The following is a 24,981-nucleotide window of genomic DNA, read 5'->3' as shown; positions in this document are numbered from 1 at the left end:
AAAGCACGCATAATCCCCCACGGGGTTTGTCTGCAGTAGAAAGAGGGAGAGCAGGAGCAACCCTTAACCAGGACATCAAGCATCTAAACAACAGAACTGTCAAAATTCCCGCTTTTTTATTAAATGTATATAGTCAGTGGCCATGCTGCTGATATTTAAAATAAGCCCAGCGAAGAGCTGAAAAAGGTGCTTGCAAAGATCAGTTTAGTAGTCTTCTAGTGTGCACCTTCTACCAACACACAGCCGAGAAGGGCTGTGCAACATTCAGAAAGGTCACTGATTGCAGCGCAGATCCCTATAGGAGGTCTTAAAGGCACCGGGGACGCTCACATTACATATACGAACGAGGCAAACTGCTGCTTACTTTGTGCCCTGGCAGCCGCTGAGTCCCGCCTGGTGGCCCCACCATAAAATGAATATCGGCCATCAATTCATTATTGAACATCACTGCATTTCTAGAAACAAAGGGAACGTGTTATTTAAGAATGCATTACTACGCTGCCTCACGCTTACTGTAACTTGCAAAAAAGTTTAAAGTAATTTTAAATAAATACAATCGATTGCAAGAAAGATGACAAAACGAAGCAAGTTCTAAACTATTTAACTATACAAGTTACAAGGAAAGGCCATTTTACTCCGATAACCCCACCCCCCGCACTACTCTCACTATTCTTGAGTGGGCCACGCTCGTTTGTATGCATTTGTCTATATAAAACAGTCCTTTTAAAATCACCCAGCATTAAATCCGTACCCCTAAGAAAAGTCTCCCTCTGGCATGCACATTATCTGCCTAAATGCACACATGCACGCCAAGGCTCTCTTACCGCTCTCGGATGGTGGGATACAGCCCCTGCCAGTTCGGTGCGGGGATGGTGTTGTTGTTGTTGAGGTTCTGCTGGTGGTACAGCTGGAGGGTGTTTGAATTGGAGTTGGACGGTTTCTTGCTCGGAAAGATCTCCGCAGCCATCTTCTTCTTTCGGGTCTTTAGGGTAATGATCTCATAGCAAACTGGGGGCAACTTGCTGCTGCTGCTGGCATTTCCCTTCGGTCCTTTCTTCGACCTCTTCACAGACTCTGGAAGCATTAAGAAGAAGGTGAGGCATTTCATGTTCTTTCCCTTGGCATCTACCATGAGTACAGCTTGACAGCCCAAACAGGTCTAGAGCATTCAAGAAAATGGAGCGGAAACCCAAGGGGTCAGGAAATCCCAGTACGAAAGAAACATAGCTTCGCCTCAAAGACAAGGTGACCTTTTCCATGGAATAAACCAGTCGGCCGCTTCAAGTCTGATCCGGGGTTTCATTTCTTAGCCACTTCTTCACGGCTTCCAAATCCATTTGCCCCTAAAGCTGCCTAAACACGCAACAAAACAGCTCGCATGTGCTGCGCATCTGCCAGCGGCGCTTGGTTTGAAGCAGGCTCGCGCCTGAGCACGAGCGAGGAGCACCGCCTGGCTGGCTGAAGTTGCGTTTCGTAGCTCTGAAGAGAGCAGGTATTACAGCCCTGCAGATGGAAGCCGGGAGCCAATAGCTGAAGGAACTGGCCACGATTGGTCCAAGCTGCGCATTGTCACCAATTGGTGTGTGAATAGCAATACCACTAAAATCTCATCATTCACAACCCCGCTTTCAGGGTGCTATACGCAAGCTCCCTTCGACGGATCCCTTGCCTTCGCATTAGATATGATAAACACTTCAGAAAATGTAGGGGAAAAAACGGAATAGAGAAACCTGCAGCAAATGCAGGGAGGGGGCTTGATACAAAACAAGAATACGACGAGTTCAAACACAGTCTTAGCTCTGCAGAGCATCGTTTAGAAAGGCACCATGGCACTCTTGCAAGACCAACACCGATCTCAGAACAGGGAGAAAACGCCAGCGAGCGGCGACATGCTTTCCCTTAGCAAGTTTAGAAGCCCCTTTCAAATCAGCATTCAGCGCGCCTCAGACTGAATAGGGATGAGATCACAGCATTAGCCGTACACTCATTCCCGTTCCAGGGAGCATAATGGTGCCTGACAGGAGTTTCAAATCAGCAAGCAGTGCTAATTAGGCCAATAGTTATATCAGACATGGTTGCAATGCATCAGAAAAGGGCAAATGTCTCACGCAAGACAGGAGGAATCAAGGCAAATATTTTAATGAACGCCTGAATAGAAGCTGTGCTTTGGAAGAAGAAACAGAAAAATACCTGCAAGCGCTTTCAGCGCGATGTCAAACAAGAACCATCAGTTGGTATTAAAGGAAACGGGGTAAATAATATTGTATATTGCAGAAGTGCTAGTGTAAGGTATCTATGCCACCTGCATCCAAAACGGCCCATTATAACAATTCAGTTAATCGAAAAACTTAATAAAACATCAAGCAAACTCTTTACAACGCTGATTGTAGCACAGCTACAGCTGCTTGCACCGACAAACAAGCATTGAAAAACTCAATGTTTGACGTTTTTAGTGTACAGATTAAAAGTCATTGTGTTAGAGTACCCTCACAAAATATTAGACCAAGGAGTCTGCCAATCACCTGCCTGTTCGGGGCTAAAATTGAAAAATATTCTTCTGGGATACTATAACGTGGGGGTCATTAAGTGGCAGCAGAAAGGGGGTGGAACTAGGATGTGCAGTCATGAGGCGATGTTTTTTAAAACACTGCCCAATTAAATTGGCATCAAAGATACATGTAGTAGTAAATCTCTTCTGGCTTTGTTTTTATAATCACGTTTAATTAGTTTCACAGTTTATACAGCAATAGGTTGAGATAACATTATTACAATTGCAGGAATTTACTCAAGGGTGCATTTGGATATGAAGTGTTTTGGTAAGAGGTCTAAGGTTTGGAACAGAAAGCACGATAATATCAAGCACTTTCTCTGCCAATGACCATTTATTATCAGGCACTTCCAGACTATATTGATAAAACCTGCATTGCCAGTCTCACACCGAACATGTGGAGGAATCTATATGCCCCATTTTCTGTAGTCTAATTGAAGATAAGTAAAAAGGGTGTAAATAATTGAACTGAAAGGGTAGTAGACATGCCAACATGGTCAATTCCCATAATGCCAGTGTGGCCTCAACCCACTCCTCGACCTCTAAAAGACCAACAGCGTGTTCCCTATACGCATATGGAGTTACAAATCGGTCTGGTACCTTAATTGCCTGGGAGTGATAGATCTGTGGCATTCCATGTTTTCATAAAAAGTCTCAAAGGGAAGTCAATTTGACTTTGTACTGATAAAGTGCTTCTCACAGTTGTAACTACATTAAAAAAAAAGTTGTGAGCAATGGTGACAGAATTGATTCGAGAGCATCTCCAAAGATTTGAGATGGATGAACCCCTTGTCACCCACCTCTGAAATACCAATAAGATCTCATTGGAGGAGGACTTCCAATGTTGATACCTTTCTAAATATTGTGCCACACCATACAGCGGTGCTATGCAAACCTATACATTTCAGCACTCTGCACCAGCAGTTAAACACGGACTTAAGTAGATTTCCAGAGCAAGTTGGGAAACCAAGCTCAATATAGAAAATCCCAAACGCCGCTCCCTCACACAGGGACAGCTTACCGAAAGGTCGCCTTGGTCTCCAAATATCTATTTATTTGTAGCTGGAAAGGGGGGAGTTCAAGTAGTTCAACCAAACGTCTGTCCTATCAAGTCCACCTTCACATGTGTATTGAATGTACTGAACAAAAGAGATCCATGGACCTTTCGCTTTCCAAATAAATCCCTGAGACAGGTCTCTACTAAAATCGAGGAATTGCTCTGGTACCTCAAGGGGGTAATGCTGGACCTTGTACAACAATTTGGGCAGAGTGATCATTTTAAAAAAGAGCAGCCAGACCAAAAGTGTTAATGAGGAGGGTGTTCCAAGCTCTAAGATCCTTAGGCAGGTTTGCTGGACCCATAACTTAGACAGCCTACTTGTAAAGTACCAGATATAAGGAGAGCTGCTTCACAAAGTATTTATAATCGTTTGCACGAGGCCCACTCCCTTACTGGGTCCTACTCAAGCAATGGGAAGACTGTCAATTTGTCCCAATTTGCTAACAATCCTGATGCCTCACCATAGAGATGTAGGATTTTGATGAGCCAGTCTCCTATCCACCTGGTGTAGGGGGAGAAGAGCAGCATGTCATCCCGATCATACATTTCCTCGTTCCAGCAGAATCCCAGTACCAGGTCATCTTTCCTTATCCAAATAGCCAGGGGTTTTATTGTCAAAGCAAATAAGAGTAGCATAGTCTCATGCCTTGCTCTATAGGTGAGGGGAATGATATAGCTCCATTTGCCCTCACTAGTGCCCAAGGCTTTTGATAAAGAGCGTGTATGAAAGCCATAAATGAAAGGATGAAACAACGTTTTTGCAGGTTTTACCATGGGCACCTCAACCGTAGCGAGCAAAAGACTTTCTCGAAGTCTATAAATAATGCACAGTTAATTCTTGGCATCTCATAAAAGCAATGTCGGGTTCCCCAGCCTGGCATGAAGCGATTTTGGTCTTTGTTGGACTAATATAGTAATTATGCCGGGTAAACAATTTGTAAATCCCTTTGACCAAGATTCATATCTCAGTGCTATTTGAGAAATGGGCAGATCTGATTTACATCAACCCGGGGACTGACCCAGTTTCAGAATAATGGATATAAAGGCTCCTCTCCATTTCTTTCCTCAAACAGGAACATCACAAATTCACTAGCTGTCAGTCACCATGCATTTATCCTTCATATTCTGTTTCCTATACTATTTGTATGGCTATCCTATCCCCTTAACATGACGAAAGTCAGCCGCAGGAGTCAAAAGGAAATCTATTCCGAAAAATGAGTGATGTGCTCCAGAATAAAACAAAATCACTCTATCCAGGTGTGCCTTTTCCCACATACATCACAGAGCCCATATGAGTCAGCCAAGATCAACAGCATGGAGAAGTGCATATCTCCGGAGGCATTAAAATTCCCCTGATTATAGGTGCGCCCACTGGCTTTTCCAAACAGCATGCTTCTAATTTCTCCTAGGGTCTCTCATAAGAAAAGGTGAGTTGCATACACATGAACCAAAGTCCAGGTATGCCGTTCTAAGAATACTGAATCTGTAGAAAATATACTTTATCTTGTTTGCGTGGACCAGGGTTACAGTCAAAAAGGTACATGCATCAAAAGAAAAACCAGTCGTAAACGGACAGATTCTCAGAATCTGCCCCTTTGCGACCTGTATTTTTGCATTTGGGATGCATCATCCCAAATGCAAAAATCGCAATTTAAGTATTCTATAAAAATGGTGATTACTTGAATTGCGATTGCATTTAAGGAATCCCAAATTGAGATTTCTTAAATGCAATGCATTAAAGTTAAAAAATTAGCGATTTCGCTAATAGGGGGCGCAAACTACCATGAGGTTGAACTTCATGGTAATTTGCAAAACCTTTGAAAAAAGCACTTTTGTGCATTTTTCAAAGTTTCATGTTGCACACACACATGCCCTTAGGGCATGTGTGGCGCAACGTATGTGCACAGGCCAATTCCAGGGGTGCAACAGGGTGTCCATTTTGACACCCTTGCACCCTGAAATTGCATGCGCAATTTCCCATTCATTCCTATGGGCCTGTAGGCCCATAGGAATGAATGTTAAGCTATTCCGTATTTGCAACTCGCAATTTGCGAGTCGCAAATAAGGAATGTGTAGGAATCGCTATTATTATAGCGATTCCTACATGCATAGGATTTTGCGAGTCCTTAATTGCGAGTCCTTAATATTCGTAATTAAGGACTCGCAAAATCTTAGCTTGATGCATGTGCCAGAAAGTCCTTCTGTAAAACAATGGACATCCCTCTGGAACCCCTCAATAAAACTGTATGACAGTCTATTGAAGCCGAATCTCCCAAGGTGGTGTGTCTCGTGCAAGCGTATCCCCTGGGTTATAGCTATATAAACAAGCATTTACAATGCAATGATCTCGGCATTGGTAAAGTTAGAGCTATTGGCATTGCTCATGACATTATTTTTGTTTTTAAAACATTTAAAGAAACAGCATTGTCATGAGCAATGCCAATAGCTCTAACTTTACCAATGCCGAGACCATTGCATTGTAATGCTTGTTGTTAAGCCCTGACAGCGAACACCGACAGATGCAAAGTGGAGCCCACATAAGATCTATGCAGGCGAGCAACTAGAGCCAAATTTCGGAGGGGGGGGGGGGGGAGGGGCTACGTCTTCCAGCCATAGGCAGAGTGGCTGTAAAAAGGGGCAGCCTTCGAGCCGAGACCTAAAAAGCACCTGTCTGTGTCTGCCCTGCCTCGACTGCTGAAATTGAGAGCCTATCGTGCAGGTTTTTAACACAGATCCCAGAACAGCAGTCCTGCCTCATCAAAGCTGCTGCAGGAATGAGTTCACCAAACACAACCACCAGCGTCGCCCAGCAAGTAAAGTGGGCCTTAGCCATGAGACAGTTAAACGACTGCATGCCAGGATATATATCCACCGCTAAAACACTGGACTTTTGCCCATATGGCAAGAACTGTTGAGTTCATCCAAGCGTTAGCCAGTAGGGAAATCCAGAGTAGAATGCACGTGTACGTGTACGATGCAACGTAGTCATTAAGAGAACTCAAGAACAGGGAAGAGAGAGCTGTCGCAGAGGAGTTTGCAAAGAAGTTGGTTACCGTTCAGCTAAAATTTTACTGCCCGTTCGGTCACACATTCACTTACCTTACACTAGCAGCTACTCACGTTTAATCCGCTTGAAAATGTAATAGTTCCCAATTTCCCACCAGCTAGCGGACTGTTTATAGATAGATAGATAGATACTGAACTTTATTCGATATGTGACAACGATATCAAAAAAGTACATACATATAAAATCATTTATACAGCGAGAATAGCACATAGTTAATAACATGATTAAAATTACGAGAATTAAAAAAAGAAATAAAATTGATACAGTCAGGCAACAAAGTGAGGGGCTGGTTAGGGTTGCATTGATAATCTCAGCCTCAACGTCAATTTTAGGTATGATGACATGGCTGCCAGGACTAGAGGGGTATCTAGGGTTTTTAATTTAAAGTATGCCAATTTACATGTACGTATACCCCAAGATTTTAACAATGGTTTTAAAAAAGTGATCCTTGGCAGTTGATAAAATCTACAGAAAAGAATACAATGGATATTAGATTGGGGCGAAAGGCCATCACAAGGGCATTTTTGAAGGTCGGTGAGCCAACAGTTTGGATTAGGGAAAGTTAGAAGTCTAAAAAACGTGTTGGTTCGAAAGCGGGTCAGAAGCATACGGGTGAATGGAGATGGTTCTAATAATAGGTATTGCTGAATACCAGTGACGGTAAGAGTTTTGATATTCAACAATAGTGGACTTCTGTGTATCTAGGAGCCAGCGTTTATGAAACAAATGATTTAAAACAAGTCGCTTTAGCTCAGCTCTAGAAATATGAGTTAAGGTAGATGGGTCCTCGTAGAATTCCGTGTGCCCGATGTCATTGGACAACCTTTTGATATAATTTAACCATTTAATGTTTCTGACCTCTGTCAATTTTAGGCAATCTATAATGATTTCCCTGTTGAAAGGGGTTTCCTCGTTGATCCAGACTTTGTGCCATAGGATTAGGGGAGAGGAGTGGATAGTATCTACAATGTGAGTAAGGCCCAATTCACTATGCGCCATATGAGTGGAAGTACCAGGCGGGACAGCCAGGAGGTAGCGTAGAAAGGCGTTCTCAAGGCGCTGGATTTGTTCGGCGGGTTCGATCCCCCAGATCCCAGAGCCATAAGTGGCAGTTGAAACACACTTCGCGCGGTAGATCTGGAGTAAAGGATGTGTTGGACGACCCCCTAATTTTTTTGAGAAATTTGTGAGTGCGCCTATTGCTTTAGACATTGCTAAACCTCTGGCTTGGGCCGCGGCTCTCCAGGAACCCCTCTTATTAAATGTAATGCCCAAGTAGGCGAAACTGTCGACGTTGATTAATTTATTACCATTCAAAAAAATGGTGCATGGCTTTTATAGTAACCTCAGAGGCACGTGCGTACTTCAAAGCCAATGAGCACATTCGATTTCTGTGCAGCTGCGTAGGATTGGATGAGGTGCCGAAAATGCTCCAATCTTGTTCACTTTACAGATTAAGAGTCTTTTCCACTCTCAGACGACTGCCAGTATACATTCAGGCGTGGGATTGGCTGTCATGGGATTCGGAAGTAGCGCATCGGTGGACAAATTTTTATTCCCGCGGAGCGCAAAGTGAGCAAGTCGAAATATAATGTCAACGCTTCTGTTTAGGGGGCGATCCTCATCTCGGACTGCATAACTTGAGGTTTACGTAGCACCCCAAGAAATTCAGCTGATGGAGGAGGAAGCGCCCTCACTGCGGGTCACAAGGAGCACCCCAAAGCCCCTTGCTGATGGGGAGATCAGCAATTCGAGGCCCACAACTCGAAGTAAGAATAGCACCCTTCAACCACCATGCTTGCTCAGACCAACAAGCACACCACCGCCTTTCTCCGAGGCAGAGCAGAAATGCCTCGGAGAAACGCAGCGTCCTTTTCGGATTCGGGGGCGTGTTTTGCTGTTATCTCCTCCAGCCATTGGCTGGAGGAGATAATTAGACTTTCTGAAAAAAACACGCCCCCCGATCCGAAAAGGACGGGGCCTGATCGGAATGACGGACATCTTCTCCAATGGCTGGCCAGCATTCAAGAGGCCAGCCAATGGAGAAGAGTGGCGGGTGCAAGCCCCTCTTCTCCAAGTCATTAAATCTCGCAAGCGAGACTGCGCAAGCGCAGCCTTCGCTAGCCGAGACCTAAAAATGCCATACTGTACCATGCTTTGTCACTGAGGCCATTAACTTTCCAGGAAGTGATCTTAAAGGGGTATGTCCCAGATGCTATTTTTCTAGGAGCCAACTGAGTCGGGTGTCTAAAGTATGAGGTCGCACTGACCGAGAAGCACTACATGTGTTGTACTGCTATGTGCTATCTATAACCAGGGACATTGGATTTATGTGGCAGTGGAGAACTAAACTGAGTGGCAGGATTGACTAAAAAAATTAAGAGAATAACTAAAAGAGCCTGTTACCTTAATCTTCCTAGACCTCTTGCTCAGGTGAGTAGGGAATCCTATTTGCTTCTTAAAAGAACCCTCACCCACTAACACTAATTAGTGGCAGGCTTCATCATAGGGCTGCCACCCATTGATGCCTAGTGCGTCTGGGCGTGCTTCAACGCCTTTACCACCACTGCTGCTCTATGTCGATTTTAGCTGCATCTACGCATTGTTATTTCCTGGAGTCTCCTCGCTGCCAACTTCAAACAGGATGGATTTGATGCAATCTTGACTATGTGCTGATGTTCCTTTTTCTATACCCAAGTCCCAATCCGCTTCCTGAGTATCCGTCAAAAAATAGGGTGGGTAAGGGTATTTATTGGCACAGGTATTTTTAAGGTGGGTAGGGATTTTTGGGTGGCAAGTGACTTTTTAGGCTTTATGTTGGGTAAAGGTTTTGGGGTGTTGCGGTTATTTTTAGGGTTTAGGGTGGGTAGGGTTTTTGGGTGGCAAGGGTATTTTTAGGGTATGGGTATTTGGGGAGGTATGGTATTTTTAGGGTTAAAGGTAAGGGTGTTTGGTTGGCAAGGGTAATTTTAGTATTTAGGGAGGGTAAGGATGTTTGGGTTGCGAGGGTAATTTTAGGGTTTTTGGTGGGTTAGGGTATTTGGGTGGCAAGAGTAATTTTAGAGTTTAGGATGGGTGAGGGTGTTTGGGTGGCAAGGGTAATTTTAGGGTAGGTAAGGGTATTTGGGTGGCACGAATAATTTTAAGGTAGGTGGAGTTTAGGGGCTGTGGGATAATACACACACATACTATATATATATATATATATATATATATATATATATATATATATATATATATAGTTAGGACCTTGTTTCTATTCAAAAAGCGTTTTTTCTTTTGCCAATATCTTTGGCACCATTTGACGATTCTTTGTGAATTTTTTTTTTTTTTTGGGCCACTCAAATGAAAAATAATTAGTAGTAGCACTCCCTAATCTAGTCAACTTTGGCGCTCTTCGCCCAAAATATAAGTAATAAGTAGATACAGATATATTGCGGACACAATTTAAACAGATCGAGATGACTCTGGTACTGTTTCTTTTAATGAGTTCTCCACACTGGACGTCAATTTGTCTTCTTTATTTTTCTATAGCAAATTCCCAGCAATAGATATAGGCCAAGCCAACACGTGTTTCGTCTGTACAATAATACGTATTCAGACCTTTTCAAGGCAATTGCACGGGTCGAGTCAAAATCACTGGAGCCATCTGGTAGTAGAACCTCAAATGTTCAAAAGAATGAAAAAGCCCTGCCAAGTGAAGGACAACCACAATATAGTCCGCTGTCGAGAAAGTAGCTTACAAGCCGAACATATACATGGCTAAAAAGCACCTGTTACGCTCTTAGCCCCGCAGGTTGTTCAAAGTATTCATGTCCACATCAATTAAGTGACAAGCACCCGTTGTATTCTTTAGAAAGTTGAGTAGTCTATACTTGTACTCGAGTAAAATCACACTGGGCAGCACAACCTTGATAAGCCGGCTCCCTGATGTCTGCAATTTTCCCGAAAGTCCAGTTTCGCCCAGTAAGCTCCTTGTCACACTCAGTCAAAAGTAAACAGAACAATCAAGGTGAAGAAGATTCAACCTTCAGAATGATTTTTGGCCACAACAAACAGCACAAAAGCATAAAAAACATAATGAAAGAAACTGGCCACTCCTGCTAGGAGATCCTATCATAGGTCATTTGTTACCCAGACAAGCCTCCATCACATTTAGTAGGGCACCCTCAATGAAAGACTCACTGGTACAGATTGATGTAGGCAATCCACCAACTGGCACATCGCTATCCCAGAGAAAGGGTTTCCATAAATGCAAAACATGCAAAGCGTGCCAGTTTGGGGTGAATACAACTACCTATATAACACCATTCAGTGAAGTGAATAAACCAATCAACATGTCTTAAACTTGTAAAAGTGAGTTTGTTGTCTATGTACAGGAGTGCCCCTGTGGCCTAAAGTATGTAGGTAGCAGAATTCTACAGGGGCACAAGAGAGTGCTCCAGCACATTGGAGCCATAGAAAATCATGATCAAACTTACCCGGTGGCCAGGCACTTCGAGGAAAAACACAATGGGGACCCTAAGGGTCTCACATATTTCCTGATTGATGCCATACCAACCAAAAAGAGAGGAGGAAACAGGGAAAAAGCCCTAAGATATTTAGAGACCCGGTATATCTTGGACCTCGACACGAAGGCCCCACGGGGCCCGAACGCCACAAAGGAGCTTTACACCTGCTTTTAACGAGTTGAACACATCAAATGCTGCTTTCCAATAGGTCTGTCATATCACGTCAACAACAGTCAAATGAGATTATTATAATAAGAGATGAAAACCGCCATAGCTCTTAGAGAACCCACTCACTAACATTTATCCACGGTTTTAGATAGGGTGTTTTTAAGATAATAGCATATTTCCACTTTACACTTTAATGATTTTAGGAATTTTTTGCACTACATGCAATTGGTAGTTTTTTTTGGAGTAAGTAATTTTAATATGACATGATTCAGTACTGTAATAGAATAGCTACACTGTAGTAAATAAATGAACTAACATAATGAAGGTGGTAAATTCAGATATTCAAACCTGAACGCCAGTTAAACCCTAAGGGGGAGTGGTAACACCTACACCAAAATTAAGGAAGGACGTTACACGCAGATATTGGCATATATCAGCAACTAAATTAAGAGACACATCAAAACAAACAAGTAGCAGGGGCCGTAGTGATAGACCCAAGGCTGACATAGAGATTAAGCTCAGGATGTCCATAAACAAGGTTCCTTGCCAATTAATTAACAATATGTTTTAGTTGACTTAACACTAAGGTTGGATCCTAGCAAGTTGATATGGAATGTTTTTACAATAATGGTTTTAAACACCCAAATTGTTTTAACCATGGTTTGTAATTCATTGCATATATTTATACAGATATATGCTGCTTATTGTCTGATGTTTACAAAGAACTTGCACTTTAGTAAATGAAAATAGTCTTTTTACCAGGTCAACTACCAAACTAAAAAGCATCCATTGCACTGTCACTTTAAGAAAAAAAACAGAAAAAATGTATTTAAACCTACCGGTTACCTGAGAGCACGTTATGTGATCAAGACCTTCCGGGATCGAAACGCGTAATGATTGCTGGTGTTGGAGGAGTTGAATAAAAACTTCTATTGATGCAGTACAACGTGGTCCATGCTCCGTTACTGGCACAGGTAGCAAGGAAACGCAAGCGGAGTCTTCTCGAGATATATATATATATATATATATATATCAAAACCACACTCCTCAGAAAGAAGCTGAAGCACTCACGGATCACAGGTAACAAGCTCTTTATTCGGCCATGGCATGACGCGTTTCGTCAATTACTGACTTCCTCAAATGCCGCCAAACAATGCAAGTGCAGTTTATAACCACATTTTAAACACCTCTTGCCCCGCTGAGATTGGTTGAGGCATCGGTGACAGTCTGGCGAGGGGAGTGTGTCAGGACTCAGGTCTCCGAGTCCAAATAACGCAGGCCCTCTAGCGTAGGTACTTCCCCAGTGGGTTGGGCCCTGCTTACTCCCCACGCCTCCTTGGTCATTAATGTGGCTGGCGAGCAAGTTGCCGTAATCCTCACCCCTCCGCATGAACTCCCATGTTAGGCCCCTGGAGATAACTATATTGCGTCAAATCCATCAGTGCAGTCACAGTCCAAAGCAGAGTTGGCAGGGCGGAATTGCGGGGATGCGGCGGTTCGGCGTGTTCAAAAAGTTTTTAAAGCTACCAACAGTTGCCACACAACCACCGAACTGTCTTGTGGGATGGGTACTCCTCGATGCTTGTGGCTGCATCCAAACACCAAAACCACACTCCTCAGAAAGAAGCTGAAGCACTCACGGATCACAGGTAACAAGCTCTTTATTCGGCCAAGGCATGACGCGTTTCGTCAATTACTGACTTCCTCAAATGCCGCCAAACAATGCAAGTGCAGTTTACAACCACATTTTAAACACCTCTTGCCCCGCTGCGATTGGTTGAGGCATCGGTGACAGTCTGGCGAGGGGGGTGTGTCAGGACTCAGGTCTCCGAGTCCAAATAACGCAGGCCCTCTAGCGCAAGTACTTCCCCAGTGGGTTGGGCCCTGCTTACTCCCCACGCCTCCTTGGTCATTAATGTGGCTGGCGAGCAAGTTGCCGTAATCCTCACCCCTCCGCATGAACTCCCGTGTTAGGCCCCTGGAGATAACTATATTGCGTCAAATCCATCTGTGCAGTCACAGTCCAAAGCAGAGTTGGCAGGGCGGAATTGCGGGGATGCGACGGTTCGGCGTGTTTGAAAAAGTTTTTAAAGCTACCAACAGTTGCCACACAACCACCGAACTGTCTTGTGGGATGGGTACTCCTCGATGCTTGTGGCCGCATCCAAACACCAAAACCACACTCCTCAGAAAGAAGCTGAAGCACTCACGGATCACAGGTAACAAGCTCTTTATTCGGCCATGGCATGACGCGTTTCGTCAATTACTGACATCCTCAAATGCCGCCAAACAATGCAAGTGCAGTTTACAACCACATTTTAAACACCTCTTGCCCCGCTGCGATTGGTTGAGGCATCGGTGACAGTCTGGCGAGGGGGGTGTGTCAGGACTGAGTCAGAAACCACACTGGAATTGATATTGCCATAGTTGGGCACTACAGTTTGGAGGAATGTCACTACTGAGTTCACCCACAACAGTTATGTATGTTATTGTTTAAGCATATGTTTTGTTTTTAGTAGTACTATCCCAGAGCGCACACATACACCACATGAACCATCATGTCCTGCTGGCCTTGGGTTTCCCTCAATTTGATATGACATCCAGGTATGACACAAGTTAACGTATTCACATGGAACGTGCGAGGTATGCACACACCTACACGTAGGTGCTTAATCTTTTCATATCTGCAGTGCCGCTCCACTGGCATCGCTCTATTGCAGTAAACACACATGACATATGTAGAAATAGAACGCTTGCGTAGGAGGTGGAGAGGCCAAGTTTATGGTACCACTTACTCAGCTCACACGGACGGCACATTAGTATGGATAAAAGCTGGAATCCAGTTCATATGCGAAGAGGAAATGCTTGACACCGAGGGCAGGTATGTGTTCGTGAAAGGTAGGTTTAATGATCAAATGATACTGATAGGCTCCATTTACGCCCTGAAAGTAGAACAGGCCTCTTTTCTTGTCCGCCTCACAGGTGCACTTGCCCAGTGGAGTGGAATATCATGGCTGCTGGGAGGAGACTTCAATTCAGTGCTAAATGTAGACCTAGATAGCTCATTCCCACCCCTCACTCGAACCACCGCCACATCCAACGCGCAAGCTCCGACAGATTGGCTCATGCACTGGGCACTACTAGACATTTGGCGCACCCTCAATCCAGACACGCGGGTTTACTCACACTAATCCGCAGTACATGGTCTCTATGTGCGACTCAACCATTTGGTGGGACCACAAGTAATACTCCCCCTTGATCGACAAATAGAAAATCTAGGCCGGACGCATCTGACCATAAGCCCCTGCTGTTACAGCTCACCTGGGAGGTAGATCGGCCCCCGGTCGCCACGTGGAGACTCCAGCCTGCTGGGCTGGAAGACCCAGCATTTGGCTCATCACTAGAGACAACAATCTTGGCATATTTCGAAATAAATTAGGGCACAACAAGTATTTCACTAGTAGAATGGGAAGCATTCAAAGTAACGAGCAGAGGACATTGCAGGGGAGCCAGCTCGAATATCCGTAAACAACTGTCTAACTCGCTCAAGAAAATGGAGTCACAGCTATTGAGACATGAGCAGGTAGGGGAGGGGGTGGGCAGGGACTCGAGCCGTCTAGAGGTACTGCACGCAGATCACACTGAGCACCTGGAACGCCTTAGTTGCCACAACTGTGCAGCACAGACGGCCCGAACACACGCCACCGCGGATAGGGCAGGTCGTATGCTCACCTGGCTGATGACAGGAGCACACCGATAGGTGCGCTATGGAATGATGAGGGGCTCATGCTTTACACACAACGTGAAATACATGCAACCATGTTGCATCATTACACCCGCCTGTATCAGTCCAGGGGCGCTGTAGCGAACAAGGTCTGGAGAGGTTCTTAAGGCTTTTACAATTACCCATGGCAGGAACGGCGCATAGGGAAGTGCTCAACGAATTAATCTTGCTGGAGGAGATCAGAGATGCCATTGCGTCCTTGGCCACGGAGAAGTTACTGGGACCGAATGGACTGCCGGCAGAATACTATAAGGCGTATCAGGTATCAATCACGCAGCGCCTTCATGCCCTATATGCAGCTGCCGCAGAGGGGCATCGACTCCCTCCCTCCCTACGAGAGGCACTCTTAGTATCCCAATTGAAACCCAACAAATGCCCAATGGAGGTGGGCTCCTATATGCCCCTTGCTCTGCTCAATACCGATTATAAGATACTTGCAAAGGTTTTGGCAGACAGATTAGCACAGGTGGTTCCCACATTGATTCACACGGACCAGAACGGCTTTGTGACGTTTCGTAACACTTCCCTTAATCTACGCCACTTTTTCAGGGTGGCGGCTGACTACGTGGGTACCTGGCCGAGGGCCGGTTGTCTGATATTAGACCTCGAGAAGTCCTTTGAAAAGTATAATCTAGGCCCTACATTCCTCAGTTAAGCAGACTGCTTTAAACCCAACCAACTGCCAGGGTCAAAATGGGCCCCTATAGATCAGACGCATTAGAGACATAGAGGGGGTCCCTGGACAGTTGGGGCAACTCCTGCACGAGTTCACAATGCTTTCTGGGTTAAAGTTAAATGTAGACAAGTCCTGTATACACTCATTTGGCGAGGGGAACCACGACCCGGGCCTCGTAATTGGTGACAGAAGGGTAAAGTGGAGAGAGGACACATGCCATTACCTAGGTATACGAATATACCATCAGCTGAAGGATTTATTTGACAGGAATCTGGGTAGAGCAACAATAGCCATTAGATCCCAAATGCAGTTTTGGAGCACACTTCCACTTACCGTAATGGGCAGAGTGGCGCTCACTAAAATGGTCACTCTTCCGAGGCTTTTATACTACTTCACGAATCTCCCTGTGTATATTCCTGCTTCCTTCTTTGTCACGTTGGAGAGGCTAGTCAGAGATTTTATATGGGGCAGCGCCAGGCATAGAGTGGCACTGAAGAAACTTTTTTTGCCTGCAGACCAGGGAGGTTTAGCGGCCCCATGCTTCGAACACTACTACTTGGCTGCCCAGCTGCCATGGATAGCGAGGTGGCTGGCCGATCGATATCGTGAAGACAGAGCAACCACGCAGCCACCTCACTCACTGTCACAGATTATTAGACTGTTCCACCCTGGCACAAAGACGAGGCCTCCGGAGCCTTTGCTACTCGGAGTGGCATACAAATGTTTTCGCAGGAGCCTCTACTTAACCCGGCATATTACGCCTTATGCGCCAGCGATGTCCTTAGAGGAGTCCCCCAGAGGTTAGACAGAACTCACGGCAGCTGAACTCCGGGAATGGCAAGTAGCGGGCGTTCAAACACTTGGGAGACTTATACCATGACGGAGCGCTCATATCATACATGACATTGGTAGAGGAAGAGAGACTTCCGCCAGGGCAATTCATGCTGCACCGCTCGCTTCTAACCAACCTCAGGGTCAAGTGGGGCGACATTGACACTGAGCCGCAGTCACACCTTACCATGCAATACTTACATGTAATGGGACAGGGCAGCCACCTCACACAATGGTTCACGGCCTCATTCAGGACGCATGCGGCGGTAGGCTTGGATTCGCTCCGGCGCAGCGGGGAGCAAGATCTAGACTGCCAGCTTTTAGACTCAGAGTGGGCTCAGGTGCTAGAAAGCTCAACACGTATCCCCAGAAATATGCGGTTGAGACAAATTCAGTCCTACATAACTCAAAGAGCGTACCACACGCCTGCCAAGATTAGTCAGTACTTTCACAGTGAGGACACTGTGTGCCCGAGATGCGCCGCCTTAGATGCTGATTTAATACACATGCTTTGGAGGTGAACCCGTCTCCACACATATTAGAGGGCAGTGGCCGACATACTGTATAGTTGCACCGAGCACAAGATACCTTATGAATGGCCGACCTATCTCCTGCATATATTCTGCAGAATCCCCAGCACCAAGGTAACCTCTTGTTCTCTGGACTTAGGCTTAGTGACAGCCAAGAGGCTGATCACTAAAAAGAGGAAGGCACTGGACACACCTCCCCCCCCACACACATGTACAGGCATGACGTCAGTCAGTATTAGCATGGGCTAAAGCGGAAAGCATTGATATTAGACGTGAAGAAACTATGGTCTTACGGCAGGTCCCCATTGCCACATATTGGGATGCAATCCTGGCAGAGCTGCAACAGAACACGACTGAGGAGGGAAGGGAACCCCCGGTGGAATAACACTGCAGACAGAAATTGCTTGTGTGCACCGCAGTCCCAAATGGCCCGTGACAATTTGACACTAGCTATACATCTGATCTGCACACATACACATCTACACGCCATAGTAGGGAGGGAACGCATAGACAGCAGACACTGAAGTTATAAACAAGATCTGTGCAGGGTGGTGGGTGGGGTGCTTCTGGTTGACTTAAGGGTAAATGTTTTTCATTGATTTCTCGGTTCTCGTCAACTACATGGATACACCCACTATGCTGGTAACAGAATTTATGAATCCTAAAATAACACAACAGCCTGTATGTTATGATCAACAGTGGTCTACCCACATTCGCAACAGTTATTGAGATATACTATGTGTGTATACAGCATGCTGTGTTGAAATTACATCACTTTTGTAACCAGTGACGATTCTGTTAAAACCCTCAGGACATACGCGATGTAACAAATATGTTCCCAAAATGTGGTGATGACTACAAAAAAATGTATTGACCAAACTGAAATCAAATATTTTTTTTTAATTAAAAAAATAAATAAAACGGGAATGCTGTGATTGGCTCGACGCACCGTGCACAGAACGTTTCAGCCGCCATTTTATCAACCTGAAACTGTTCCCGGGCTGAAAATATCTGTGATAGGTAACATACCGGACCAGGTTGGAGGTATTCTGACCCCATGTTTGAGAAATGGGGGTTTTAGTGACATAAGTTAGGTGTCTAAAATTGATTTATTAAATCATGTACGATATTCGAGATACCGCAGCGACCGCCATGTACCGTCGTGGGGGGGCGTTGCAACACCGCGAATATTGGTGGAAATATAAAACACAAAGTATCTGTGTTCTTAGAAACACCCTCGCTGGCCACAGTCACAGACTCATGTACTTATTAACATATCCACTCAGACACTCATACACCCACTCACATACTCACTCAGCCACTAATGCACCCACTCACAGACCCATGTATGTACTCACATAAGCACTTAGAGGCTCATGCACCCATTTACAGATGCACTCAGAGATTCATGTGACTATTCACAGTCTAGTGAGATCTGAGCCTAATTACAACATTCCAGGAAACTTTTGTTTTTTTCATTATATATATCCAAAGAATTCGCCGTACTTAATCAACTTTATGAGGAAATGACGAAAACGGACCGACAAAACGGTGCTCAGAATTTTATTGGTATGCCCAGGACCTCCGCCACAACGCGTTTTGACCTTCCAGGGGTCTTGTTCCCATAACGCGCATGCGAAGTGCCTTCCCTAAAATAAAGTGCTACTGCATTCACTTGTGACAAGTCACATGATACATGGACTTAGAAGAGTTATTTCACGGTCATAATACTATCAATAGCAGCAACATTTCAATAATAACCAGTAGATACACATATAATGGCATAAAAACATTTCAATATGCTAAACAAGGTTTTGCCAAATACTTCATCTGAAAACCACAATATAAAGCGTATTTTAGAAATAGGCAGGTTAAACATTAAGCAGAAAAGTAAAAACAATTAATAACATAATATGTTGATACCAACTGTAAACAATTTACACCTTAATCTGATAATAAGATTTAACCCCTTCAGCGCGGCGCGGATTTCCGCGCCACGCTGAAGGTTCCGTGCGCGGGCGGGGCCATGACGGAACGGTTCCGTCATAAGCACAGCCCAACCGACGTGCATGACGGAACCGTTCCGTCATGCGCGTCGAACGGGTTAAGATAAGTTCTGCATAATGTTGCCTATTTAGATGTTATAATGTTATGTATCTATACCGTGTTGTTGCAAGTTAATACAGCCCTAAGCGGGCATCGACTCGATTCTTCTGTCATTATTTCAAAGTGCTAATGCTAATTGTGTTGCCATAACAATGCCACCCAAGTACTTAAAGTGCAAAAGTGCTAAATGTTTAGAAGACTAAAAACATGAGGAAACATAGAAGCAGGTGGAAATGCTTGTCAAATATTCATATGTATGTGCAAATAGAACATGGGCTCGAAAAATCCAAAATATTGTACTAGTCCTGCAGGACTAGTACCTTGAAAAATCTCCTCGACCTAACTGCAACCTACTTGACCTCCGTCTCTGAAAGCGGAGTAAATGTGACAAGATAACAAGATTTAAAGGCATCTTTATTGCTCATTAACTTTGTGAGCAATAGAAATGCCTTTAAATCTTGTTATCTTGTCACATTTACTCCGTTTTCACAGACAGAGGCCAAAAGGTAGTTTGTCTTCCTACTCGCCAGAACGGGCGAGTAGGACCTAAAAACAGCTCGCCCTCGTTAAATTTAGCTCGCATATGCGAGCGGTCGAGTGGATTTTTCGAGCGCTGGAACAAGCAACAAATCTCCAGTATATTACAGGCAGGTATAAAAATCCTCGCTGGAATTCATGCCAGATGGTGTCTGTGTGTCGAGTTCTAGGATATATCTAGTTTCTAATAAGCCTAAACGGGCCTCACGGTTACCACCTCTCCTTAATGGCAACACAGTATCTACCACATAATATTTTTTAAATTCTGGATTTCTATTATGTGCGTCCTTGAAATGTCTTGCGACTGGGTACGAGGGATCACAGTTGTTGATTGCCGGGATGTGCTGGAGTATCCTCTTGTGGACCTGCAACTTGGTACTTCCCTCATATCGCAGACCACAGGGACACTCCAGCACATAAATTGCGTACTCTGTCTTACATGCAAGTAGTTTAGTTATAGGCACTGCATCTGTTTTAAAAGGGCTAGCATATGATGTTCTGCTAGTAGCAAATCTGCATGCCTTACATGAGGAACATTTCACAAACCAGTTATGGGAGGATAACCAGGTTTTGCCTATCACTGTCTCTGGACTACTTCTAGCCAGCATGTTGCTCACTGGTCGTGCCTTTCTGAATGTTATATCAGGGGTTTTGGGTATCTGGTCCCCTAATATCGAATCGTTACGCACCAACAACCAGTTCTTACTTAATATTTTACGAATACGTTGGTGCTGTGTATTGTATGTTAAAATCATTCACGTCACTGGACCTAGCATCATTTTCATGCGTTTTAGACTTTAAGGTCAGAGTGTCCACCCTCTTAATGTCATTGGTCTTGGCAATGGCATCGTCTATGGTCTTGGTAGAATAGCTCCTAGCAAGGAACCTGTCCCTTCTCTCCTGTTGGGCCAAATAGCACTCATGTGGGGTGCTGCAAATGCGTTTAATGCGCAGCATCTCTCCGTATGGTATAGATTGGATCAAATGTCTGGGATGATGGCTGGTAGCGTGTAATATTGTATTCCCAGCCGTTGGTTTTCTGTACATTCTGGATTCAACTTTACCATCAATGATAAAAACCTCAACATCAAGGAAGTGTGTGCACACACACACACACACACACACATACACATATATTGGGTTTTTACTCACCTGCAAAGTACTTCAATTTTTGTTGTGAAAGGCATGCGTAATAAAGGCATATGCGTGGTAAAACTATTTGTGATATGGAAATACGCGGTAAAGACTAATGCATTGTAATGGTCGCCTTGTAAAGGCATGCTTCGTAATGGCATGCGAGGTTCCGTCATACAACCCATTGAAAGGGCGGCGCCCTGAGAGGGGGCTTGAGAATTAAAACGTGGTGGGCCTTATCAATCATAAAATACTCAAAAAATTCCTGAAATGGGATCCAGATCTTCAATCATGTCGTGATAAATTGCTCAGGGTTAGTGCTTTAGTGAACCTCTGGTATACTCATAATTCTGAGATTTTTTCTATGTGTCTGTCGCTTTGAATCTTCATTACTTTCTTCAAGGCATTTTGTGGCAATTGGAATGTGAGCCAGTGTGCATCAGGGTCTGAAGGGAATCTTCTACTATTGAGACCAGTTCTTATCCCTTTGTAATCCTGCTGACCACATTCCTACGATTTTATCTGACCAAAGAAATATCCAAGTGAACCAGTGATGTGTGGGACTCATATGGCCAGTAAGAATTTCTATTGTGGTCACAGCAGGGTTAGCCTCACCAGCTGCTAGTGTCGTCAGGTGTTCTGCTGCTCCACCTGATATTGACTTAGTGTATTTTTCCATGTTAGTTTGTTGCGAGACAGAGGGCCCTGTGACTCAGAGTATTGCTGCAGGGATTAGCTACTTTGAACTCAGACAGGTACCTTGGGGCTCGTCTCTAGTTGTTATAGTATATGGCTCTCCAGTTTCAAGCTCTGTCGACATGAATGGAGGGGATATCTGAGGTTTTAACTTGTTGATTACCGAGGAGGCCCATGATCATAGGTGACCCCTGTCCTTTGGAAATAGTCTTCCAGATCAGTATTCAGTTAGGAGACTGCCTTAGTTAGCAGCATAACAAACTTCCCAGGCCTGCTTCTCTTCAAATCAACCTGTAGATCTTGTTTGTTGATTGAAGTGAATTGTGACAGGTTAGATTTAAACCACCCTCTTTAAAAAATTAACACATGTAAATGTCGTCACACCAGTCTCAAACGGGGGACGAAGCTGTGATAGTCCTGTAGCTACAGTCTGGTGGCATAAATGGGAGTCCAGTGGCCAACTTGTTGGAGCATGGGAATCAGGCCAATTATTCTGTTGTTTCTTTAGTCAAGGCCCAAAAGCAAGTCATCCTCACTCATCTACAGCAGTTGTGCCTCACTTTTTAGCTTGAATGATGAGGCCCTGTCAGAGGCTGACATGTCGGGATGGATGCTAGTTTTATTAATCAGATGTTTAAAGATATATACATGGTTTGGGTGGGAGCTTATCAGAGTGTGTCCACCACATGCCCCGTTCTGGCTTTCCTCATTAGTCACAAACAGATTTCATTTTAACATATCTAATAGGATTAAACACTTGCAGCAGAGATCACTCCGCCCCCCCCCCCCCCCCCCTTAGTGTCTGCAAACTACAGGGATACAGCAAGTTTCACTGGGGTGGACCAGATGTGGCTCAATAATACCTTCCGGATCTGGGTGTCCAGCTCTATACTTTCTGACTAGGGCTGCACTATATATGCAGAATACAAATTACTAATTTAATCGTACGTAAAGCAGGAATACACTCGAGGCTCACTTAATCTGACAATTTCTGTGCATGCTTAAGCAACATCACTCTACTTCAAGTTTATTGAAATCTCCTTTCACTAGTAGCATTTTGGTGCGAGATCAACACGGGCTCACACAATCACATAGGGTTTAAAAATCGCAAGGGAGGGGAAAAATAACACCATTACAAGGAGTGTCTGGATTAACTGAAAATTGTAAGGAAAAGAAATTGGCCTGAACATGAAATCCCAGGTACCCTATTGTACACAGTACAAAACTGGAAAGGGGGCGGGGGGGGATGCACAGTTTCAGAACATGGCGGCAGGCTGAAGCTGGACGGCGAGGAGCTTAACTGGCCACTGTGATGATCTAGGAGTGGGGGGGTCTGAAACGCTGCTCGCCCTGAACTCACCGAAGATCGAGCACGGCTGCATTCATGTTTCAGGTGCGCTGCGGCTCTGGTCTGGGACTGACACAGTGGAAGCTGAAACAGACGTCGCAGTTGACGCCCGGAGGACGGATCATTTCCTTCCCCTGGACTCAATGAACGGCGTCCTTACGGCGCTGCGGGCTTGCCATGGGGAGATTTTGCTTCCGAGGCACAGGGGGCAGAGTCAGCACAAACTGCAATAACGGAATCACTGAGGGAATATGCCCTTGTTCCGTCGTTCCCATCAGTACCCCGCTGCAAGCGCACCTGCTGCTGTTGCAACATGTTGGCAGCCATCCTAACATAGAGGTGCAGTGGGTGTACAGTCTAGGGGGTCACAGGGCCGTCAATTTTAATAGCGTGCGATAGCGCTACCAATGACGGCCTGTCAATACATTTTGACCAGCCCCCGCGGCGCTCTTTACAACGAGCAGTCACACACGCCACGCAGAGTCTCCGCAAGTTCAGCCGGGCCCTAGGAAGTCAATCAATCAATGAAAACTTTATTCGGATCATTACAATCCATAAAAGTACAGAAAAAAGACAAAACATTTATAAAACCATACAATTAAACAGAAAATGCAGTTTTGCGCATGAGGAGTAAACCATATTACTTTAGGACATTGTTAACCTGGCACGAACCGCAGTTAGGAAGTCATTTTAGGGCATAGGCAAAATAAACTAATTGACTTGTTTCCTGTCATTGTGAGGCTGTTTTTAAAAGACAGACATAGCGCACTGTGTAACTGAAGTTCTACTGCTGCTAGCATTTGCCCTTTCTGCCTCAGTCATGGTCTGGCAATTTTACACCGTCAATGCAATTTCTCTGTGGTACTGAAAGCAGCAGTAGTGATCACAAGTGTAAAATCATGTAGGATTATATTGTGGGCATACAATCCTTTGTCAGCAGGATCAGGTGATTTGCAGCAGTTTCATTTTCTTTTCATAGCTTGTCCTTGCTCAAATTAGTGTCATTTCTTATGTTTATCTGTTTCCATGAACTTAATTTCTTGATTTTGCTTGCAAAAAAGTGTCACTCTTAGTGTCATACATTTAGTAGTTGAATGTCATTCATAAGTACTCTAAAACCTTGAAAAGGTCACACATAACTACTCGTAAAACGGGGCAACTATGAAGTCTGTGTTTTCATGTTGAATAGTGCCCTTCCATTTCTGGTGCTTTGCAATAGTTTTAAGATCTTTGTAGACAAAGACCCGTAATTGTGTGCTTAAGTTCGCATTTTAATGACGGCCATTACGCGTTTCAGTCCCGAACGGACCTTGATCACATGACAACGCTGTGAATGTCAGCTACATGTTACCACGTGATGGGTGAGATACAGTAGAACAAGAAAAAATACTCCTCAACCCAAAAAGCATATGTCATAGTCTCACTTGGTCACATTAGAAGAAATTATTTTTTGTTTAGTAAACGGTAAGACATTGAATACCATCTCTCTTAATTAAAAAAAACAATCTAAAATCCTTAAATAATTCATTCATAATAGATAATTTTGGTTAAAAAAATAGCCTGTAGAAACATTTCTAATTAAATAAATAATTAATATATTCAATCTTGATAAGAAAAGTAAAAATACTCATCAAAATTTAAAAGGTTTCCTAAGAAAAGGCATATTTTCCTGAGAGATTTAATGTAAAGGTATTAACATGTAAACAATTCTGCGATCAATCCCTAATTTGACATAATGCAGTGTTAGCATAAATGCATCATATATATGTCTTGGACTGAATTAGAATAATGCAAAATTCTGTTCTATTGAAAAAAGTGCTCTGTGCTACCTGAAATGTAATGAAATACCCCCATTTTTCTACTCATCGTAGATGAATAAAAACAAGTGTTAATTAATAAAGTGCAATAAGTGTAGCTTGTTAAAAAACTAGAATATTGACTGGTTAAAGTGGTTTGGCAGCCTTACATAAAGTCATACATAAAGT

General features: G+C 44.2%; 1 protein-coding gene across 2 annotated transcripts in view; it reads right to left on the bottom strand.

Moving 5' to 3' along the window:
- The window catches only part of BTBD3 (BTB domain containing 3), a 91,411-nt gene extending 68,074 nt beyond the window's left edge, over positions 1 to 23,337 (bottom strand). Inside the window, exons 1-3 of one of the 2 annotated variants that reach the window (XM_085612693.1) lie at positions 23,009 to 23,337; positions 825 to 1,074; positions 365 to 455 (exon numbers count right to left, since the gene is read on the bottom strand). In XM_085612693.1, the coding sequence (XP_085468819.1) occupies positions 365 to 455; positions 825 to 1,074; positions 23,009 to 23,030 (363 nt within the window). In that variant the 5' untranslated portion in view covers positions 23,031 to 23,337. Of the gene's footprint in view, positions 1 to 364; positions 456 to 824; positions 1,463 to 23,008 lie in introns of those variants that run through there. The other variant, XM_085612692.1, reaches the window with a different exon arrangement.
- Positions 23,338 to 24,981: the final 1,644 nt, after the last annotated feature.

Source organism: Triturus cristatus, chromosome 6 (assembly GCF_964204655.1).
Source record: "Triturus cristatus chromosome 6, aTriCri1.1, whole genome shotgun sequence".
Classification (NCBI taxonomy): domain Eukaryota; kingdom Metazoa; phylum Chordata; class Amphibia; order Caudata; family Salamandridae; genus Triturus; species Triturus cristatus.
This window is presented reverse-complemented; position numbering and strand designations above follow the sequence as displayed.